The 23,048-nt window shown below is 43.3% G+C and overlaps 1 protein-coding gene across 1 annotated transcript in view; it reads left to right on the top strand.

Annotated features, from left to right (window-relative positions):
- Positions 1-23,048, top strand: part of prkcea (protein kinase C, epsilon a) — a gene marked incomplete at its 5' end in the record, with an annotated part of 122,013 nt that overhangs the window by 97,613 nt on the left and 1,352 nt on the right. Inside the window, 8 exons of the mRNA XM_080746955.1 lie at positions 545-674; positions 2,631-2,773; positions 4,027-4,129; positions 8,062-8,303; positions 12,977-13,150; positions 17,402-17,556; positions 18,302-18,440; positions 22,205-22,393. Of these exons, the coding sequence (XP_080603081.1) occupies positions 545-674; positions 2,631-2,773; positions 4,027-4,129; positions 8,062-8,303; positions 12,977-13,150; positions 17,402-17,556; positions 18,302-18,440; positions 22,205-22,393 (1,275 nt within the window). The remainder of the gene's footprint in view (positions 1-544; positions 675-2,630; positions 2,774-4,026; positions 4,130-8,061; positions 8,304-12,976; positions 13,151-17,401; positions 17,557-18,301; positions 18,441-22,204; positions 22,394-23,048) is intronic.

The raw sequence follows: 23,048 nt of genomic DNA, 5'->3' as shown, positions 1-23,048 counted from the left end.
AATGGAACCAATGGACCCCGTTCAGGTCCATCCTACACACAAGATCGCATCTTAATCCGAGCTATCGTTACTGAGTTAGCTGCAGCTTTGTTTACACAGTAAGCAAGCGAAAACAGGATCAGGAAACAGAAAACCCGGCTTGTCCCGGCCACCAAATGGTTCCCGCCCCAGCCCGGAAGCACTACAGTATCTCTAGGGTACTTAGGAACCGCGCCGCGTTTGGATTGTTCTTTACAACTGAAATCAAATGACATTTTGGGGGATTCTCGGGGCAGCCTGGGCCAATGGCTATTTCTCCTGATTCTTACGTAAATAAGTTAAAAACATGTAATTTATTTCCTGAAAAGTTAATCCACCCACAAGCACTAATCCCTCGCTTATTTTATTAGTCGTCATTATTAGACGTCATATATTAGTGTTGTCTATAATGTGTGTGTGTGTGTGTGTGTGTGTGTGTGTGTGTGTGTGTGTGTGTGTGTGTGTGTGTGTGTGTGTGTGTGTGTGTGTGTGTGTGTGTGTGTGTGCGCTTTGTCCCCCCCTGCAGGTGGGCTCCCAGCGGTTCAGTGTCAACATGCCCCACAAGTTCAGCATCCACAACTACAAGGTTCCCACCTTCTGTGATCACTGTGGATCACTGCTGTGGGGGCTGATGAGACAGGGTCTGCAGTGTAAAGGTATGTTCCACTGTGGATCACTGCTGTGGGGACTGATGAGACAGGGTCTGCAGTGTAAAGGTATGTTCCACTGTGGATCACTGCTGTGGGGGCTGATGAGACAGGGTCTGCAGTGTAAAGGTTAGATACCGTATATGGAATATTCATGAGGCCAGGGGGGGGGCAGCACAAAATGTATAAGTCTGTATAACTCATTATGCAGAATGTCCTATTTCAAATGTATAAAAGTCTTTTGAAAATAGCAGATCTAAAAGCTCACAATGCGTTGCATCGCAACACATTGTGAGCTTGTAGATCGGCTATTTTCAAATGGCTGAAATGTATTTAAAGGAGTAGTTCACCCCCAATATGACTTTTTTTCTATTTATTACTCATGCCATGGAGAGATAATATTTTTTGGTTTTTGTCATATTCCTAAGACAATAATGTGATTCGAGTAAATTTACCCCCATTGATTCCGGATGGGGACTTGTTTCGAAACGGGTCCCCATCCGGAACGAATGGGGGTAAATTTATTGTTTATTGTCATTTTTGTCTAAGGAATGCAACAAAAAACAAAAAATATTGTTGAAGTCTAGTCTCCATGACGTGACTAATCAATAGAAAAAAAGTCATTTCGGGGGTGAACTACTCCTTTAAGGCTGAAGTGGTTAATGTATCATTTGTAAAGCTAGCCTTATGCCTCATTCACACTACAGATATATAGTTGAACGTTTTGCTTGGTAATTCAATGTAATCTCAATGGAAACCAGCTTTAAAGGCTGGATTCCAAGGACAGCCGACACGCCCAGCCTTTAAAGCTGGTTTCCATTGAGATTACATTGAATTACCAAGCAAAACGTTCAACTATATATCTGTAGTGTGAATGAGGCATTACACCTAACAACTTTGGTAAGATTGTGGACAGATTTGGGAAAGATTTCTTAAAGACTACCCCTCACACTATAAGATTTGAAAAAGACTCCCCAAAGACTGTAGGATGATTTTTCAAAGATTTCAGTTGTTAGATGTGTATGCCTCTAAAGATTGTGTAAAGACTGGTTCAAGATTCCCTTTTATTTGCTGAAATATGCCTATTATATAGCCTTGTGTTCCTAAATACATTATAATATTATTATAAAGCATTAGGCTAACCATAAATGAAAATAGCCGATCTACAAGCTCAGTCACAGCGCGTCGCATCACAGTATTGCAGTATTGATACTTTTACTTGATTACTTTTTCCATCACTGCACATGCAGTGCACACACACACACCGAGCTCCGCCTTCCTCCCCCAGCCCTCTGTGCCTCTCCTCTCTAGTTCTCTCCTCTCAGTCTAGCCGGCGCAGATCGATCCTATCAACTATTATCAACGTTGAATGTTTGGAATAATGGAAACGCGGAGAAATAACTAATAAAGGGCTGTCGTAGTAGCCGCACCAACAACGACCAGGCTGGCAGCTCAGGCAGCGTCTTTTGGGGAATGAATGGCTTGGCTTTTGACTTGTTCTGTTTTGGTTGTAGGCTAGGCTACGTCATTGTATTCATTCAGACTCAGCCCCGATTTGGGAAAATATTAAACCAGTTTGATATTCTCGTAACAGAATCTGGCTCTCAAGTTGGGGTAAAAATCGAGTCGGACCACTACCTAACATTTAACGATTGAGTAACGACTGAGTCACGGGAGCGCGCCGCGACTAGCCTCGATTTTATTACGATTGAGAAATCTTTTCAAAGTTGTTAGATGTAAGAGGGCCTTAAGTAATAATCAAAATCTGCAAAGTAATTACCTGTAGTAACTAAAGTTTTCAAATAATTGTATTGGAGTAAAAGTACAATATTTGCCCCCTGATATGTAATGAAGTAGAAATAAAAGTATTGGAAATTGGGAATACTCAAGTAAAGTTCAAATACTACTACTACTACTACTACTAATAAATAAAAGTACCTGTGTTGTCCCTGTGTGTTGGTGCAGTGTGTAAGATGAACGTCCACCGGCGGTGTGAGAGCAACGTGGCCCCCAACTGTGGCGTTGACGCCCGGGGCATCGCCAAGGTCCTGTCTGACCTGGGGGTCACGCCTGACAAGATCTCCAACACCGCACAGCGCAGGAGGAAGGTAAACACAAACATTATTATGCTCCCATTCAGGGGCGTCACAACAAGGGGTAGGGAAGTGGGACTGAGTTACTAGGGCCCAAAAGGTGGTGGAGGGGCCTTAATTATTTTATACTTTAGCTATTGAAAAATAGCAGATATACAAGCTCACAGCGCGGCACCGAGTGCCGCGCTGCAAGCTTGTAGATCTGCTATTTTTGAAAAGTGTCGTGAAAATTTGTGCAAATCTTTGAATATATGTATTTTTTTTAGCGAAAATTTGTAAGGTAACTCAAATTTTGCTTCTGGGGGGGGGTCCCTGGAACTCAATATTTTGAGATGGGGGTTCCGTGGCCAAAAACATACCATTTTGGGGGTCCTTCACATGAAAAGGTTTGAGCTCCACTGACATAGAAACATAGGTTTTTCAAAAAACCTCAGAAGGATTTGAAATATTAAAAGATTTTCGTGATTTTTCAAAAATAGCAGATCTACAAGCTCGCAGCGCGGCACTCTGTGCCGCGCTGTGAGCTTGTATATCTGCTATTTTTCAATAGTTAAAGCACAGGGGCCCCGCAGTGAATCCTTGTACCCGGGGCCCAGAATTTGGTGCGACACCCCTGCTCCCATTAGACCCCCTGTGTACACAACGCCATGAACGTCACACAAACATATTGTCTCTGATTGAACCCTACAACCCCAGCCGTGCACTCAGATCAGCCAACACAGGGATGCTGACAGAACCCTCGCTAAAAAACCCCAGGACAAAACATCCACTCGTCCTAGACTCTTTGCCCTCCTGGCCCCCAAACTGTGGAATAAACTCCCGGTCGCACTTAGAACTGCAGACTCACTCCCTAGTTTTCGCCGTGGCCTGAAGACTCACCTCTTCAGAATCCACCTTAGCCCATAGCCCTTAGCACTTGCCTACTCTCAAATGACCATACATGTCATTTAGATAGCATTTTATTAAAAAAAAGTTATACTTTGTTATGACTTTTTTACTGAATAGGTGTTTTTCTTAGATTTGCCTACTATTTCTTTCCATTTGATGTACTGATGTTGATGTACTGATGTATTACCATGTAAGTCGCTCTGGATTCAAGAGCGTCTGCTAAATGCCTAAATTGTAAAATTGTCTCATTGTCTTCTTCCGTCTGCCTGCCTGCCTGCGTGCGTGCGTGCGTGCGTGCGTGCGTGCGTGCGTGCGTGCGTGCGTGCGTGCGTGCGTGCGTGCGTGCGTGCGTGCGTGTGTGTGTGCGTGTGCGTGTCCAGTTGACTCCAGGGCAGGACCCTCCCCAGTCACCTCCTGAGATCACTCAGAACGAAGAGGACAGTTTCACCCAGCCAGCTGTCACCACCTCACCCTCACAGCAAGGTTAACATGCACACGCACACACACACACACACACACACACACACACACGCACGCACACACGCACGCACGCGCACACGCACGCACGCACGTGCATGTGCACGCGCACACACTACAGACTAGCACAGGCTCTGAAAATAAGACCCATTAAGACCCGGAAAATAACCTAAAAGTGTCTTCTTCTTGCGTTACAAATGTTTGCTACATATAATATACATTCAAAGATTTGCACAAATGTCCAATATTTTTCAAAAATATTATATTAAATAATTTAATTACAATTATTTAATAGCTAAAGCATAAAATAATGGTTGAACTCTAGAGCAGGGGTCTTCAACAGGGGGTCCGGGACCCCTAGGGGGTCCTCAGAGTTACTACAGGGGGGTCCTCCAAATCTTTGTGTGATAGAAACCTTTTCTCTCCTTTTTTATATTAACCACTTGAACCCTGGCATACATATTCTGAGAACATTAGCCAAAAATAGCAGATCTACAAGCTCACAACCCCTTGCGCTGCGAGGCCTTGTGAGCTTGTAGATCGGCTATTTTCGGCAAAGAGGTTTGGTAGAGGGGAAAAGGAGCATACAAAGTACAGAGTGAAAGGTCATGTTTATTAACTCATTGAATGCCCTTTTCAAGATGGCCGCCAAGTACCAGGATGCCACGTTCCTAAATTTCTAGTGCACGGATCAATTTTTAGTGCACGGATCGTGCACGCCCATGCACCATATATGCACCATATGTGTAGTACTTTTTAACAGCTTTCAAACAAAAAAATCCGCTTGGAAATCCGTTCAGGCATTCATGAGATAGAAGCCTTCAAAGTCAGACAAAACAAACACTGCCACCTTCCTAAATTTGTAGTGCACGGATCAATTTTTAGTGCACGGATCGTGCACGCCCATGCCTAGATCATGCACCATATGTGTAGTACTTTTTAACAGCTTTCAAACAAAAAAATCCGCTTGGAAATCCGTTCAGGCATTCATGAGATACAAGCCTTCAAAGTCAGACAAAACAGCCATTTTTGACATTTTGAAAGATGTGTTTGTTATGGGGCTAAACATGCAATTTCGCAATTGCGATCATGCCTAATACATTTGAGGCATTTTTAGAAATTTTTTTATAAAAAAAAATTTTGAAAAAAAAAAAAAATTTTTTTTTTTTTTTTTTTTTCAAAATGGCTTCCAACTCGGGAAACTCGGGCTGTGGCAGCCTGGGAGTACTGTAATAACTCGTGAAACTCGTGCCTTGGCAGTCAATGAGTTAAGTATTGACGGTTCAAGTGGTTAAATATCTGAAAACACACATTTACATGAATCCAATCCAATACACGATGATTGTGCTGTCAAACAATGAAACTATATAGAATCTTTGATAAGGTTGTGGGGGTCCCTGCTTCATCGCTCTCTCAACTAAGGGGTCCATGGCCTGAACACGTTGAAGACCCCTGATCTAGAATGACATGGATGCGTTCCACGTCTAAACTTGAATGTCCTCGGAGGGAAGGACAGCACAGGACATTATTATTATGGTCAAATTAAAAGCACATCAAATCAACAGAAACAATAAGCCTAATCCAAAAATAGCAGCAATCATAATTATCATCACAGAGTAGACCCAGCCAAAAACGTAAAGGTAATGTCACCTGTCTGTCAACAACTGACAACCACCCCAAAAGGTCCCCATAGCCGTTACATCTTGTTTAATTGAGTTATTGCCATGGAAAAGCCAAATTAATTGATCGGTTTAAATCTTGGGGGTATCGATGCCTCCGAGAGGCACAAGGCAGTGGCTGGAACTCCACCCAAAGTTTAAGATGAGATTGTGTCGTTGGCGAAAGGGCCTTTCTGTGTGGGCTTTGCATGTCCCCTAGGGTAGGTACCCTTACAAAAACAAACATGCAGTAATCCTGGTCTCTGTACTGCCAACAGAGTCTGATCTATAATAACTCTCAAATACCTGGAACGCGCCCGAGTCGCGTTAGATTTTAACCACTTTAACCATTATTTTATGCTTTAACTTTAGAAAAATAGCAGATATACAAGCGGGTGCCGCGCTGCGAGCTTGTAGATCTGCTATTTTTGAAAAATCGTGAAAATGAGTGCAAGTCTTTGAATACCTTTGACCCGATCTTTGACCCGACTTCTAAATCCTTCCTCTAAATCATGCTGTTCTCAAACCTTTTCATGTGAAGGACCCCCAAAATTACAGGTATTTGGCTGCGGACCCCCCATCTCAAAATATGTTGTTCCAGGGACCACCCAGAATATTTAGTTACAAATGTTCGCTTTTAAGTAGATATATTCAAAGACTTGCCAAAAAAAATCATGATTTTTCAAAAATAGCAGATCTACAAGCTCGCAGCGCGGCACTCGGTGCCGCGCTGTGAGCTTGTATATCTGCTATTTTTCACTGGTTAAAGCAGTCAATAAGTCTAGGCCTAAATGGGATAAGACAGAGATATCTCCACTCCGTCACCTCCTCCATCTCTGCTCTCATCCCAGAGTGGTGCTGGCTGGCGGAGCGCCGCGTCTAAAAGTCTAAAAGCGTCTCTCTGGTCTCTGGTCTTGCCCATTAGCTCTCCCCCGAGGACCAGCACTCTTTGCCTATCTCTGCGAGGACATTTGGTTCTCACAAAGATAGAAGCAGCAAGTACACACGTGTACCGTACACATTTGAAATATTCATTTATGTCCACATAAACAGAAGTACAAGAATGCCTGGTACAAAGGACATAAACATTGCCAGCGCAGTCAGATATTAGGGAGACAGTCAATTACAAAGCGCATATATACAGTAGGGCAGAACATTGTTACATACAATAGAGTTGACATACTTGTCAAACACAGCAGACGACAATCATGGGTAAAGGGAACAACACCTCCTCCAAATTAAGCGTCCTCCTATAATAGCTGACACTAGGGGTGTAACGATACATTTTAATAGCGATTCGATACATATCACGATACATGGTTGACGATACGATACATGAACGATATTGGTTCATTCATGGCGATACGATACGATTCGATTCAATGATTTAAAATCGATATAGTAACTATTTAGCAAAGAAATTAAATCTGTGTGAAAGGTGTGGATAGTGCAGGTTTTTAAGGGAAACATGTATTATTATGGATATAAATACGTGATTACCTGATAACAGTGATTATCTGCCAGATACATGGTTATTGTAAGTTGACAAACATGCACCTTGACATGAACCCAGAGATTACACACATTTATCGATAGACCAGTGTAGCTATATGGAAAGGAAAAGTAATTAGACCCCTCCTTTTATTTTTTTCTTCTTAAAAATTCTAAATACAATGCACAAGTAGGTAGTATCGATACAATCGATTCTTTGCACTGCCGATTCGATACGATACAAAATAAAACGATACGATTCGATTTTAGCTGTTTTCATTTCGATCTACTTCGATTTTTTAAGTTAAAAACGATATTTCGATACAGTTACTATATCGTTACACCCCTAGCTGACACAGAGCACAGAGCAGTACCTCGCTGACTGTTTGGTCCTGCTTTTGGAGGGGACGGCCATTTGAAGGCCCCTCACAACCAACTTGTGCACGTGCCCTAGGCTATCAAAGTTAAAAACCAAAAGTTCACATCTGTTCACACACACACGCATGCATGCACGCACACGCACACACACACACTCACATTTATCACATTTATTGTGAAATCGTCCTCCGTCACGCACTGGGATCAATTCACCTTTTATTTGCAGAGCTGCATTTCCGGTACCATTTAAACCCTCTATTGGTGAAACGTACTTTTATAATATACATACTTGATACAGACTTTTTTTCAATCTCTACCAAATGCTGCTCATATCGTCCCATCCCTAGAGGCGAGACTCTCGTGTCCTGCATTAACTAACATCTATGCTTCATGTGTTAAACTGTGCTCCAGAGCTGGCGGGCCTGGTGCGTCTACGTCAGGCGCTGACCCTGGAGCAGCACGGAGGAGGAGGACAGCCCGAGAACTCCGCCTCCTCCACCACCTCCTCCTCTTCCTCCACCTCCTCGTCCTCCTCCACCTCGGGCTCCTCGTCCACCTCGTCGGGCGGAGGCAAGGAGAACGGACAGCTGCCCCGGAGAACGCTGAAGGACTTCAACTTCATCAAGGTCCTGGGCAAAGGCAGCTTTGGCAAGGTAAGGCAGAGGAGGAGACATAGACTGTAAAGAATATGGACGGTGGGAACCCATTGGTTTCTAAGCTGCGAAAAAGTAGCTTTTTTTGCCCTTGTATGGGCGTCGACATCATTGTTTTAATGGTACCCAAGGAATGCTATTGGCTGCCAACGGTCACGTGCAACCGCAGGGATACTTGGGTAAAAATGTGTTGAGCTTGCCGAAAATAAAGCAGACGAAGAAGAATCATCACAAGCCTATGATCACAAGCCCCTCCTACAGCATACCCTGCTTTAACATCAATTATAAATTAGACCATATTTTCACAAAACGCATATCATGGTGATTGAAACGAGGCTTTAAACTAGCGACAGGAACCATAAAGTATTTATGACAATATTTATTAAGGTAAGAAATTCAAATGTAAAAGTTCGGGGGAAATGAATGGAATCCTATGGTGAACATGTTGCTTCTGGTACCAGAACAGCGCAACTAGCGGCCAATCATAGGAACTTTTAGTTCTGTGTTTGCTTCATTTTACTGGACCCCTACTGGACCCCTAGGAGGAGAGGGAGAGGAGAGTGAGGGCTGGGAGGAGAGACAGAGGGAGAGAAAGAGGAGGGGGGATGGAAGCGGTGTTTATTTTGACAGCAAATTTTGGTTTAGTTTAGTCATTAGGCCTTTGAATAGGGCAGGGGTTTTCAAAGTGGGTGACGGGGCACCCTGGCCTGGGCTGCCGCGGCAGCCCAGGACATTTGATAATATTTGGAATGTATTTGGACACTTGAAAAAATATTTAGTATCATTTTAAACCTTGTATCTCCAAGTTTCAAATGTGTACGTCTTTTTATTTGGTAAAGCATCATTAAAGACTGTCGCACAAAACGAGTGAAAACAGACGATCTAGTAGATCGTCTGTTTTCACTAGTACATTAGTACATTTTATAGATGATAAATACAAAACGAACGGTTTTGGACATACATGGTTTCCACCCGACAACGATGATATGCTATAAATATAAGGTGCGGGGAGTGAAAATTATAATGTAGGGGTGCCTCGGATTAAAAAGATATTTATGGGGTGCCCTGAGACAAAAAGGTTTGGGAACCCATGGAATAGGGTATGTTTCTAGGCTACTGAGTGACAACCCGCCCTTGCAGCCAATAGCATTCATTTGATCAATTTCCGGTAGCATTTCTGGACAGTATAATATTATAGAGAGATGGAGGATTTGAAATGGGCTGAAACCAACGGCGTCACCTTGTCCATTTCCTTTTACGGTCTATGGTTGAGAAATCTCTCCCTTGGCCGAGCGGGCCGTCTCAGCTCAGCAGCAGAAACGTTAGCCCACAAGTGAATCAGCCCTCGTTTGAGTCCTGGCGAGACACAAACAGATTGCAGCGTTTTTAAAACCTGTGTTTGAACATTGAACACAAACGCGGATCGTAGAAAAAAAAGAAAATTCTGTGGGAGAAATCCTGCACCGTAAGCTGTGTTTTATAAACTCAAGTGAAACCGCCGGGGGAAACCGGCCCCCGCTTTATTTTCATCTCGGAATCGACCCCTTGCACGTTAACCCGTTTAGACCGGGAACGCAATCTGTGTCATGTTAGAATGTAACCATTAATGCATGCTTTAGCTATACAAAATAGCAGATAAAGAGTTTGTATATATTTAATCACAACAATTTGTGCAGGGACTGCTCATGACTCAGACCTCTCCATAGTCCGACTTGGCGTCGGCAGGTTAGCTACTCACCAGCGTTAGTTTTACTGAGGTTAGGGTTAGGTTTAGGCATAGTTTTACTGCGGTTAGGGTTTGGGTTAAGGTTAGGTTTAGGTGGTCGGACCAAAGAGTGGTCGGAGTCATGACATGTTACCAATTTGTGCAAGTCTTTGAATATATTGAACCGATTCTATAATTGTCTTCTAAAAAAGTTTTTTTGAAAAACTCGTGTTTCTATCATCAGTGGTTCTCAATTTTTTTCATGTCAAAGACCCCCCAAAATTATAGATTGCGGACCCCCATCTCAAAATATGTTGTTCCAGGGACCCCCAGAAGCAGAGCTTTGAGTTACAAAAGTTTGCTTTGGAAAAAGATTTGCACAAAATGTTCACGATTTCTCCTAAAATAGCAGATCTACAAGCTCGTAGCTATGAGCTTGTATATCTGCTATTTTTGAAAATACAAAGTATTAGAAAAAAATAACGGTTAACGTGATCAACCCACAGACGCCTTCCCGGGCTTAACGCGTTAACACGCAGTGCTGTCCGTTTGTTTCACGTAGACACACGCGTTGTGTGCGTGAGAGTCTCACCAGATGGCCAGACAAACGACAGGCTCCTGCGTGGCCGCCTGCAGCAGATAGATGGATCCCTGTGCCAGGAACAGGCAGAAAGAGAGAACAGTTGGGCGGAGGAGAACACTTTGTGTGAAGTTAGAATAAACATAGGAGCGCACTTCACAAGTTGGCCCAGAGCTTCGGAGAGAGTGTGGGCCGGCTTGAAGAAAGACAGACGCAGGCGGCGGATCTTGCATTGTTTGTGTGGCGTGTGTGTGGGGGAGGGCTTCGCAGAATTGTGATTGTTCTAATGTTGAAGTTTCTAACGAGAAAAGAAAAGATGAGTGTTAAAATGTTTTCATTTGTGGCTTTCTAATTGTTTTAGCGATTTTAGTATTTTGATTTCAGTGGGTGGGGGCATGCCTACAAGTGGCTAAATATGTCTTTTTAGACACAATAATTACTTTATTACTATTTACACCAGCCCCCATAAGTCACATCTGCCCATGAAAGATTGATCAAAATCAAATCAAAATCGTTAAAATCACTAAAACGATAGAAAGATTTAATGAAAACATTTTAACTCTCATCTTCTCTTTCTCTAATGACTATCTAAAATATGAACCCTTGTTGTAAAAAAGTTGTCCTTTAAAAAAAAGAGAATCCTTACTGTCTCTGGGCATGTCATAATAGGAGAATAGTTGTCCTTACTGTCTCTGGGCATGTCATAATAGGAGAATAGTTGTCCTTACTGTCTCTGGGCATGTCATAATAGGAGAATAGTTGTCCTTACTGTCTCTGGGCATGTCATAATAGGAGAATAGTTGTCCTTACTGTCTCTGGGCATGTCATAATAGGAGAATAGTTGTCCTTACTGTCTCTGGGCATGTCATAATAGGAGAATAGTTGTCCTTACTGTCTCTGGGCATGTCATAATAGGAGAATAGTTGTCCTTACTGTCTCTGGGCATGTCATAATAGGAGAATAGTTGTCCTTACTGTCTCTGGGCATGTCATAATAGGAGAATAGTTGTCCTTACTGTCTCTGGGCATGTCATAATAGGAGAATAGTTGTCCTTACTGTCTCTGGGCATGTCATAATAGGAGAATAGTTGTCCTTACTGTCTCTGGGCATGTCATAATAGGGGAATAGTTGTCCTTACTGTCTCTGGGCATGTCATAATAGGAGAATAGTTGTCCTTACTGTCTCTGGGCATGTCATAATAGGAGAATAGTTGTCCTTACTGTCTCTGGGCATGTCATAATAGGAGAATAGTTGTCCTTACTGTCTCTGGGCATGTCATAATAGGAGAATAGTTGTCCTTACTGTCTCTGGGCATGTCATAATAGGAGAATAGTTGTCCTTACTGTCTCTGGGCATGTCATAATAGGAGAATAGTTGTCCTTACTGTCTCTGGGCATGTCATAATAGGAGAATAGTTGTCCTTACTGTCTCTGGGCATGTCATAATAGGGGAATAGTTGTCCTTACTGTCTCTGGGCATGTCATAATAGGAGAATAGTTGTCCTTACTGTCTCTGGGCATGTCATAATAGGAGAATAGTTGTCCTTACTGTCTCTGGGCATGTCATAACAGGAGAATAGTTGCATTTGGAGCTTGTGGATCTGCTACTTTTGATATTTTTGTGTGACAAAAAGTATGATCAAATGGGGCGTTAATTTATGAAAAAACACAAAGTTCAAATATGAAGATAAGAGGTTTCTGCCTGACAACGAAATAACAGTGTTTTTGCCAAACATCAGGTGACACGTGACACCTTCACTCAAGTCTGATTTGGTGCATTGATAACGCATTGATTGATTGAATTGATTGAAGACTTTATTAGAAGTTTTCATAGGAAAAAGGTACAGTTTCATGACTGTACAGTTCACTGGTACAAGGTCAACTAAAAGGAGATCCTAGTAAGCTTTTCGGCTTATTTACACAGGAAACCTTTCTGTATCTCACATGACAAAACACTGGTTTAAGAGTCACATCATTGCACCGTATGATCGCTTTAGGACTCGAAACGGGGGGTAATACTTTGGAAAAAGCTATGGAAAAGTTTAGAAATGTCAATGTTGAAAATGTGTGGGAACACTGTATCTCTGCATTTGATGTACGTGATTGCCTTGTCGCTCTGGACAAGAGCGTCCACTAAATCAGTGGTTCTCAAAGTAGATTCCAGGAACTCTGTGGGTTCCTTTAGGGGGGTCTAAATTGACCCATTCAAGTCTGTAACTCTGACAGTGTACAAATGGAACCAAATTAACCCTAACGGGTTCATTTGGTTCCATTTGTACACCGTCAGAGTTAGGGAGAAACCTTGAAATGTAAGAGTTTGAGGAACAGTGCACTAAATGCCTATACAATAAACTGTACATTGTGTGTACCTCCCTCCTCCGTCCACCAGGTGATGCTGGCGGAGCTGAAGGGCACGGAGGAGGTGTACGCCGTCAAGGTGCTGAAGAAGGACGTGATCCTGCAGGACGACGACGTGGACTGTACCCTGACGGAGAAGAGGATCCTGGCCCTGGCCCGGAAACACCCCTACCTCACCCAGCTGTACTGCTGCTTCCAGACCCGGGTAACTATACCCTATACCCCCCTGTAACTCTACCTCACCCAGCTGTACTTCTGCTTCCAAACCCGGGTACACACACACACACACACACACACACACACACACACACACACACACACACACACACACACACACACACACACACACACACACACACACACACACACACACACACACACAGGTTTGCAATTGCTACTTTGTGGGGACATTACACATAGTCTACTATCTTTGTGGGGACATTCCATTCATTTTGAACCCTAACCCTTAACCTAACCGCTAAACACCATGTGGGGACCTATTAATTTGTCCGCACATGGTTTTTTCCTCCGATTGTACTATCTTTGTGGGGACATGAGGTCCCCACAAAGTAGTAATTCCCTGTCCACACACACACACACACACACACACACACACACACACACACACACACACACACACACACACACACACACACACACACACACACACACACACACGTATTTATGTCCACACTCATGGAAAGCATACAGGGACACACATGTTCTAGGTGCAGTATAAAGGTTACATTCACAAACTCATGGATATGTCCTCACCTCATGATACAACATGCATGTCACCCAGCACTCCAAGGGCACAAGCAGCAGCGGCTCTGCCATATATGGCAGCATTGCCACGTCATTGGGAATCCCAAGTTGTCCATACCCTCAGAGGCGGCCTGCAGGGGGGCTAGCGGGGCACTCGCCCAGGGCGCCACCTTGAGGGGGCGCATGAAAAAAAAAAAGACTTTCCTCTACAAAACACAGACCATCAGCCAGGATATAGGAACTCTATAGTCTTGTCTCACTGTGCGTGACTGTGAAAGAACCATTTCTCCTGACCAGCCCAAGGTAAGACTAATGCCTCATTCACACTGTAAGCAGCAAAGCTAATGGTTTGCTTGGTAATTCAATGTAATCTCAATGGAAACCAGCTTCTTTCCAAGCTTTGTTCTCAGCATCTCCAGCATCTTAAAGCTGGTTTCCATTGAGATTACATTGAATTACCAAGCAAACCATTAGCTTTGCTGCTTACAGTGTGAATGAGGCATAAGACAGTCAGATCATGCTTTTATAAACCCTATTATATTAAGCCCAAAATGGTTCTGCCGCCGTGTAGAACCGAACCGCTTTTAACTTTTAAAAAATTCATAACTTTTTTTTTTATAAAAAAAAAAAAAAAAAAAATTCCGGCCGCGCTTTGCGCGGCCATAGGGCGGCGCTATACTACCTCGCCCAGTGCGCAATATAGGTACCAACCGCCACTGCATACCCTCCAACAACCATGTCATACTGTAGGCTGGATCACCAGTGGAAACAACGTTCTTAGTCTTGCACTGCTGCTTGGTTTTAAAGCGCGCTCTGTAGTTGCTCTCATGGGCCGGGTCTATTGCCTCTCTTCCCGGTAGCTGTTCACGTGAGGGGCCGTCAGGTAGCTTCGGGTGTTGGTATTCCACCTTTGAATATGGTACCTACTACCTAGTAGTCCACATAAGTTGCAAACGCATCCACTGCACTTACTACATTGACAATGGTAGTTACAACAGAGAATTTTAACGTCATTCCCAACACACACTGAATCTGTTCCATTTTAGGATTTATTGTTTTAGTTTTTTTTTGTTTTATTGACTTGAATGGTACACTCTGGTAGGAACATACACACACAGGCGAAGGTATCAAATGAATGAATAATTACATTTTGGTGTCTGGCTGCCTCAACCCGGCCCATCCCTTTACGGGATCATTCACACACATTTTACCAGAACACAGCATTTCCAGAGCCAACACGCTGACACCAAAATAATAAACACAATAAATAAGCACCACATACTGTATACATGACTCTGATCAGAAGGACAGAAACAGTTGAGTAGTCAAATCTTTTTCAGACTAGAGCAGTGGTTCTCAACCAGTGGTCCAGGGACCACCAGTGGTTCTTGAGGTCGTTCCAGATGTTCCCCAGCTACAGTAAATGATGGAGAATTGGTAACCAAATGGATTTGGTTTCATTTTACTCTCTCAAGAGTTAAATTATTGTTAAACATCTGCATTACTCCATTTAGAAGTCTACACAATTAGGGACTTGATGACTTCTATAACAACAAAATATTCTATGTTTTGGGTCTGAAAGGCTAAAGCTCATCAAATGGTAGTCCGTGGCTCAATTATAGAATAAATAATGGACCGTGATATGAAAAAGGTTGAAAACCACTGGACTACAGAGAGTGGAGGGCTAGAGAGAGAGAGAGAGAGAAGGAGGGAGAAGAGAACGGGAGACTCAAAAATATTCAAAGACTTGCACAAATGTTCATGATTTAAAAAAGAAAAAAGCAGATCTACAAGCTCACAGCGCGGCACTCGGTGCCACGCTGTGAGCTTGTATATCTGATATTTTTTATTAGCTAGCACATGGGTGACTAACAGGTCATTTTGGACGATTTTGAGATTGCAAAGTGCAATAACTCTCCCTGTGAAGGTCTCAGAAATGTCCCCTTCCATGACTTTTCCTAAATACTCAAGTGTTCTCGTTTTTTTTCCCCTTCTGAAACATTTCCTAAGTATGAAATAATATACATGTATACCACTCTGACTGCATTTATAGGTCAAATTGACAGGTAGATTCTTAAGTTTTTTTGCCCAGGAGAGCAACACCTCTTTCCCTGCTGCCAGCAGGGGTTCTATTGTCAATAGAACAACAGACAATAGAACCCCCGCTGGCAGCAGGGGAGGAGGTGTTGTTCTCCTGGGCAAAAAGGGAGAGAATTTACCTGTCAATTTGACCTATAAATGCAGTCAGAGTGGTAGTTTTTTATTTTCAGTCACCCGAGTGCTAGAGCATAAAATAATGGTTAAAGTGGTTCAAATCTAAAGTGACACAGATTTGCGTTCTGGTCGTAATGGATTAAAAAAAGGAAAACATGCAGCTTTACTTAGGTGAGCCACCAGGGTGCAACATTGTGATTTCCAACAGTTCCCACCTGGTGCTCTACTAAACACCACTAACAAGTACAGGATGTCACTGAGAACCGCTTTGAGGAAAGGCAGGATTTATATGAACATTTTTACCATCTTCATTTTTTGGGAATCTTGGCCGTTGTCGATAATCTTTTTATTAATTTAAAGATGTATTTTTAGCTCTTTTTTGGTGGTGACAAAGGAGAGAGACAGGAATGTGGAGAGAGAGAGAGGAAACTTCATAACATACAATAACATCTTTCTTACATACCAGATTGATGATGCTTTTTATCTGTTGTTTCCCTGTTGGTATCTCTTTTTATGCGATACTTGGCTTTTGTAAAATATATTTTTTAGTTTTTTAGTTTTTAGTATTTCTTTGTGATATTACACTGTGATATTTTCTATTGATATTAATGTCTTGGACCTGCTGACGTTAAGGCATCAGTCAGCTTAATGGGGATCCGGATAAAATAAGCGAATTAACCCAGTATGTGTCTGTCTGTCCAGGACCGCCTGTTCTTTGTGATTATGGAGTACGTTAAATAAGCTCTGTCTGTCCATCCGTCCAGGACTTTGTGATGGAGAAGGTTAACCCATTCAGGCCTAGGATTATCGAATGCTTTAACCAGTGAATAATAGCAGATATACAAGCTCACAGCGCGGCACCGAGTGCCGCGCTGCGAGCTTGTAGATCTGCTATTTTTGAAAAAAATCGTGAAAATGTGTGCAAATATTTGAATATATGTATTTTCCAATGCGAATGGTTGTAACTCAAATTTTGCTTCTGGGTGGTCCCTGGAACTAAATATTTTGAGATGGGGGGTCCGTGGCCAAATAAATATCATTTTGGGGGTCGTGCACAAGAAAAGGTTTGAGAACCACTGACATAGTAGTCTCTCAAGAACAGACTAACTGAGCTCCAGTTAAAGTGAAAAGGACCTTTTCTTTGACGATGGCTATATAGCCAGATTGCTGACATAGAAACATAGTTTTTTTTTTTTTATTCTTAGAAGGATTCAAAAGACACTTATAGAATCGGGTCAAAATTCGAATTTTCAAGATTTTTCAAAAATAGCAGATCTACAAGCTCGCTTGTATATCTGCTATTTTTCAATAGTTAAAGCATAAAATAATAATACACTATAATGTGTACCCGTTCTAAATGGATTAAATATACCCTGTCTGTGTCTGTCTGTCTGTCTGTCTGTCTGTCTGTGTCTGTCTGTCCAGGACTTTGTGATGGAGAAGGTTAAATATACCCTGTCTGTGTCTGTCTCTCCAGGACCGTCTGTTCTTCGTGATGGAGTACGTGAACGGAGGAGACCTCATGTTCCAGATCCAGCGTTCCAGGAAGTTCGACGAGACGCGCTCGCGTTTCTACGCCGCCGAGGTCACCTCCGCCCTCATGTTCCTGCACCGCAACGGGGTCATCTACAGGTACCTCCCAAAAAAGAAATAAAATTGCTTCCCGACGAAGCTTGGCCAATGAGCCAAGTGTGGGACATACTTAGATACCAGGGCATACTCTCATGTGTCTCTCCTTTGCAACAAGCGTTCCCGATCCCAACACAAAGAGCCTACTGCCTGCGTGAGCCACGAGCCTCGGCTCGATGGACACTATCCTATGTTACAAAAGACGCCATAGTTTACTTTTATGGTGATAAAACTTAACTGACACAGGATTTTTATAAACATTTTGTGCGGATGACACGAAATAAGGACGACGGACATACACTGCAAATTCTTTGACTGCTGTGCTCTCAGCGGTGCCGGGTGCAGTGCACTGCGTGTGCGAGGTTCTTGTTATTTGTTTTTAAAACAAAACAAAACTAAAATGATTTCAATCTTCCCACATAGTTATTACTCTTTGTTTTACAAGCCAAGAAATTAGAAATTACTGGCAAATAAATGTGGTCAGAAGGTCAAAGCTACTCTTGGACCTTGAGACCTCTTCTGCAATCATTTCTCTGGGTTTGTATCTCTCTCTCTCTCTCTCTCTCCCCACCTCTCTTTCTCGAATTCTTTCGAAATTCGTCCCTTGGAAATGCAGGTTCCGCACAGAGATTCCAGACTAATATATCTAGGCAGTGATATTACTCTGTCTGACCATGCCAGGCGACCTTTCTCCCTCCTTCACTCACCCCCCTCCTCTCTCCCCCTCTCTCCCACCCTGCCCTCCCAGGGATCTGAAGCTGGACAACATCCTCCTGGATGCAGAGGGCCACTGTAAGCTGGCAGACTTTGGCATGTGTAAGGAGGGCATCACCAGCGGCGTCACCACCACCACCTTCTGCGGCACGCCCGACTACATCGCCCCCGAGGTGAGCATCCACCGCACACACACACACACTGTCTCACACACACACGCACGCACGCACACACACACACACACACACACATACACACACACACACACACACACACACACACACACACACACACACACACACACACACACACACACACTGTCTCACACACAGGCACGCACACACACACACTGTCACAACAACTTATTGCGACCTTAGGTCGCAGATATGGATGGGTATCGTCTGCGATACTTTTAATGGTATCGATTGCATGACGTCGATACTATCGGGTATCGGTTCACGTAAAAAGGAACGATACCTCGTTTCGATACCCTGGCCCGTCGCATCTGTAACAGTTGGGCTACTGAGAGTTTAATGACTGCTTTAGTAGGCTACACTCGTTACTGTGGAAAATAGCCGACAATAGCCTATAATGTTTATTATTATGATGATTATCCAACGTCTATACTCTCTGCTCCGCCACACTGTGTGATCATCATCATCACCTCTGAGCAGTTAAACTTAAATAAAAAGTATCGAAAATGGTATCGTATCGATTCCCAGGTATCGAAAAAGGTATCACAGCTTGTCTGTTTGTGTGTATCTCTGTCTGTCATGCCTGACACTGTGGTTCTATGGGTTTGTCGCTCTGACATCATGCTCTGGCTTCACTGTGATGTCACACTAACAGAATCCCTTTTATGCCCATATATGGAGTTCCCTGATGTCATCTATATTAAGGCCATATCTAACAGGACTTCATATGGGAATTAAGTCCCATGATGACCCCTGGTACCCATATATGGAGACTCCAAACATGCATTACTCAGTTATTCGTGAATGTGAAATTCCTATGACGTCTATGACATCTGACATTTATGCCCATACATGGAGATCCCTGTCTGTAGATCCAGATTCCAGCCACACAGATATGGGCTGTCTTGGCCATCTGTCTTGGCCATGGATTCTGTTAGTGTGGTATGTGGCCGATGTGGCCTCCATATATGGGTATATTCCCCCTGGGAACCCGGACGACGTCCCTGGTGTTAGGGACAACATAGATGGCCATAAAAGGGACACTAGTAGACAGACAGACAGACAGACACACAGACAGATAGAGAGATCTCAATATATGGACATAAAAAGGACAGACAGACAACCACTGATCCAACCAATTCTACAAATGTCTTCTAAAACAGTTACTTTCACGATTTCTTCAGAAATGTTCAAAAATAGCAGATGTACAAGCTCACAGTCTGCAAGCTGTGAACCAGGGACTTCTGTACCACCCTGTGTATGTATGAATCAACCTGGGGATGTTGTGCTGGGTGGGCATGTAAAGGCTCATACATACTCCAAGGTGAGGTGAATAGTGCTAACTCACCGTGGTATCGTTTTATAAAGTGAGAAAACTATCTACAACATTACGTCACTGTACGAGTAGCAACTCACCACTCACTCTGACACATCTCTCTGCTTTTACTGACAGACATCACCCCCATTCACTGTTGGCTATCATATCACCCCATTCACTGATTGGTCTAGAAGTTGGGTGGGCAGTCCCCTCGGTTTTACAAGCACTGGTTTTGCACATCTGAACCAGAGGGAGGCGGGGTCTGGTCACGGTGAAACTTGTTATCACCTTGTTATCACTCCACACCTTGGAGTATGAATGAGCCGTAACCCTCTCTTTCGGGTCTGCTGTTCATAAGAACCACACAATGCATTGTCTCTGTTCACCCATTCATTTGCAGCAACTGGTGGGGAGAGACAATATGTGCATGTCAAATCGCTGCATGAATTCAACCCTCCAGCGCCATTGCTCAAAGGATCCAACACGGAAGAAAGAGCGATGTCACGTGAGCACATTAAGACCACAGTGAATTCTGACTCCCCAGTAAACTGACCCGTTTGAATACTGACTCCCCAGTAAACTGACCCGTTTGAATACTGACTCCCCAGTAAACTGACACGTTTGAATACTGACTCCCCAGTAAACTGACCCATTTTGAATTCTGACTCCCCAGTAAACTGACCCGTTTGAATACTGACTCCCCAGTAAACTGACACGTTTGAATACTGACTCCCCAGTAAACTGACCCATTTTGAATTCTGACTCCCCAGTAAACTGACCCGTTTGAATACTGACTCCCCAGTAAAACTGACCCGTTTTCAATTCTGACTCCCCAGTAAACTGACCCGTTTCGCGTTTACAGTAGTCCGCACTCACACTCTGTGACAACTTATTAAGTGTACAGTATTTAAAAATCGCACATGTGTGAAGTGAGCGGTGCAAAAACTGCAAACACGACACACGTGCATCTCCTTGTATCTTCCGTTCTGTCTGTGATGTCAGTTACTAATGTGTGTGAGCAAGGATCTCCATGTACAGTATGGAGACCCGTGCTCTCTCCGTGATATATATATATATGTTTGGCTAATATATTCTGTACTAAAACAAACAAACATTTTTTAGCGGTTTGCATCGCTCACAAATGTATATGGACTACTAAGGTGTTCCCCATTGGGAACGCTTGTCCGTTGTACCTGGAGGGTGTGTAGTAGCGTTGTTCCGAGTCGACATACATTACTCCGACGTTGTGTTCGTCAACCATTACTAACCCTATCTCTAACCCTAACCGTACGCATAGCCACGTTGTCGGGGTAATGAGATGTTGGACTGATGTATTCCTCCTGCACCTGAGAACCGGACAACATCTCTGATATCAGGGATGTCATAATAATAATAACAACTAGAAAGATGCAATTGGAAATTGCAAGTGTGGTTGCCATTGAACTCAATGGATCTATCATTCACAAATAAAGTGTATCTAGAATAAGATGACTATATTCTACAGAAAGTTAACTCATGTGAAGCTCAACCAATACTCGAGCTAGCACCACTCCTCAAATGTTTTCCTTCAATTTCCAATTGCATCTGATTTCCATCAATTTCCAAAGGCATCTGATTCACAACAAAGTTTATCTAGTGGTGAAAATAAAGTTTCCCCAGGAGAACTACAGTTGTTGCCCTGTCAGGCAACCACACTAATAACTAGTAAGACTCCTCCGGGCGAGGTCGTGCTAATTCTTGCCCATCTGGCACCAGTTACCCATATATGGAGACCCCTGGTACCCATATATGGAGATCCATGTACTGTATATGGAGATATGCTGTCAGAGCCCAAACAAGCTTACTCAGTTATTCGTTAAGTGAAAGTCCTATGATGTCTACGACATCTGACATCATACCCTTTTATGCCCATACATGGAGATCCCTGTCTGTAGAACCAGCCACACAGATATGGGCTGTCTTGGCCATATATGAATTCTGTTAGTGTGGTATGTGGCCTCCATATATGGGCATTCCCATATGAAGTCCTGTTAGCTATGGGCTTAATATTGATGACATCAGGGATCTCCATCTATGGGCATAACATACAATACATTTTATGCCCATACATGGAGATCCCTGTCTTAACCAGCCACACACCACTGTGATGTCACCTTTTATGCCCATATGTGGAGATCCCTGCTCTGAGTGTCTGACTGTGATGTCACCTACGTATGATGTCACAGTGATGTGTCAGGGGAACCACAGTGTCAGGCGTGACATACAGACAGACAGACAGAGATATGTGGACAAGTTGTGCCGATTTCCATAGTTAACTGCGACCTACGGTCGCAATAATATTATACCAAGGTCAGTGCACCCTCCCCTGGTTTGTTTGAACATTGTAAAAGCTAACCACGGTGGTGGTGGGTGGTTGTTGGTTCAGATCCTGCAGGAGCTGGAGTACGGTGCGTCGGTGGACTGGTGGGCCCTGGGCGTGCTGATGTACGAGATGATGGCGGGACAGCCCCCGTTCGAGGCGGACAACGAGGACGACCTGTTCGAGTCCATCCTGCACGACGACGTGCTCTACCCCGTCTGGCTGAGCAAGGAGGCAGTGTCCATCCTGAGGGCGGTACGTATATGTCTGCTAGAGCAGGGGTTCTCACAGATTGAGAACCACTGATGATAGTAACATGAGTTTTCAATATTGAAGCCCATTCAACTTCAGACTCCACGTTGGCCATGTTAGACTTGTTGAGTGTCATAATGCAATATGAGTTCAGCGGAGCAGCACATTATAATATAAGCCACTTTTCCACTTTCTAGAACCTGAACCTATTTTTTGTTTGGTTCTGGTTTTGTTTCCATAGCGCACAGCCCGGTTTCAGGTTATATAGGTCTGGTTATATGGAAACCTAAGCAGAACTTCGTCCACAGGGTTCTTGAAAAAGTTCTTGGTTCTGAAAAGTTCCGGTTCTAGTTCTGGAATGAGTGCTTTATTCAGTTATAATTAAGTGTCTTTATGTGTAGTCCTTTATATTAGATGTTCTAGCATTATACAAGACATCTCAAAGAGAATACCAGCACTCACGGACAGGTCCATTTAAGGCACTTTTTTATTTTAAGTTTCGTTGGTCAGGGTAAGCTGCAGAGCAGCAGAAACAAACGCTCTGCAGTTTACCCTGACCAACGAAACTTAAAATAAAAAAGTGCCTTAAATGGACCTGTCCGTGAGTGCTGGTATTCTCTTTGAGATGTCTAGTATAGTTACGTTTCCCGACCGTGCA

The sequence above is a fragment of the Nannobrachium achirus genome (assembly GCF_963921795.1).
Source record: "Nannobrachium achirus genome assembly, chromosome: 18".
NCBI classification, from domain to species: Eukaryota; Metazoa; Chordata; class Actinopteri; order Myctophiformes; family Myctophidae; genus Nannobrachium; species Nannobrachium achirus.
The sequence above is the reverse complement of the archived record's forward strand: the minus strand, read 5'-3'. Positions and strand labels throughout refer to the sequence as shown.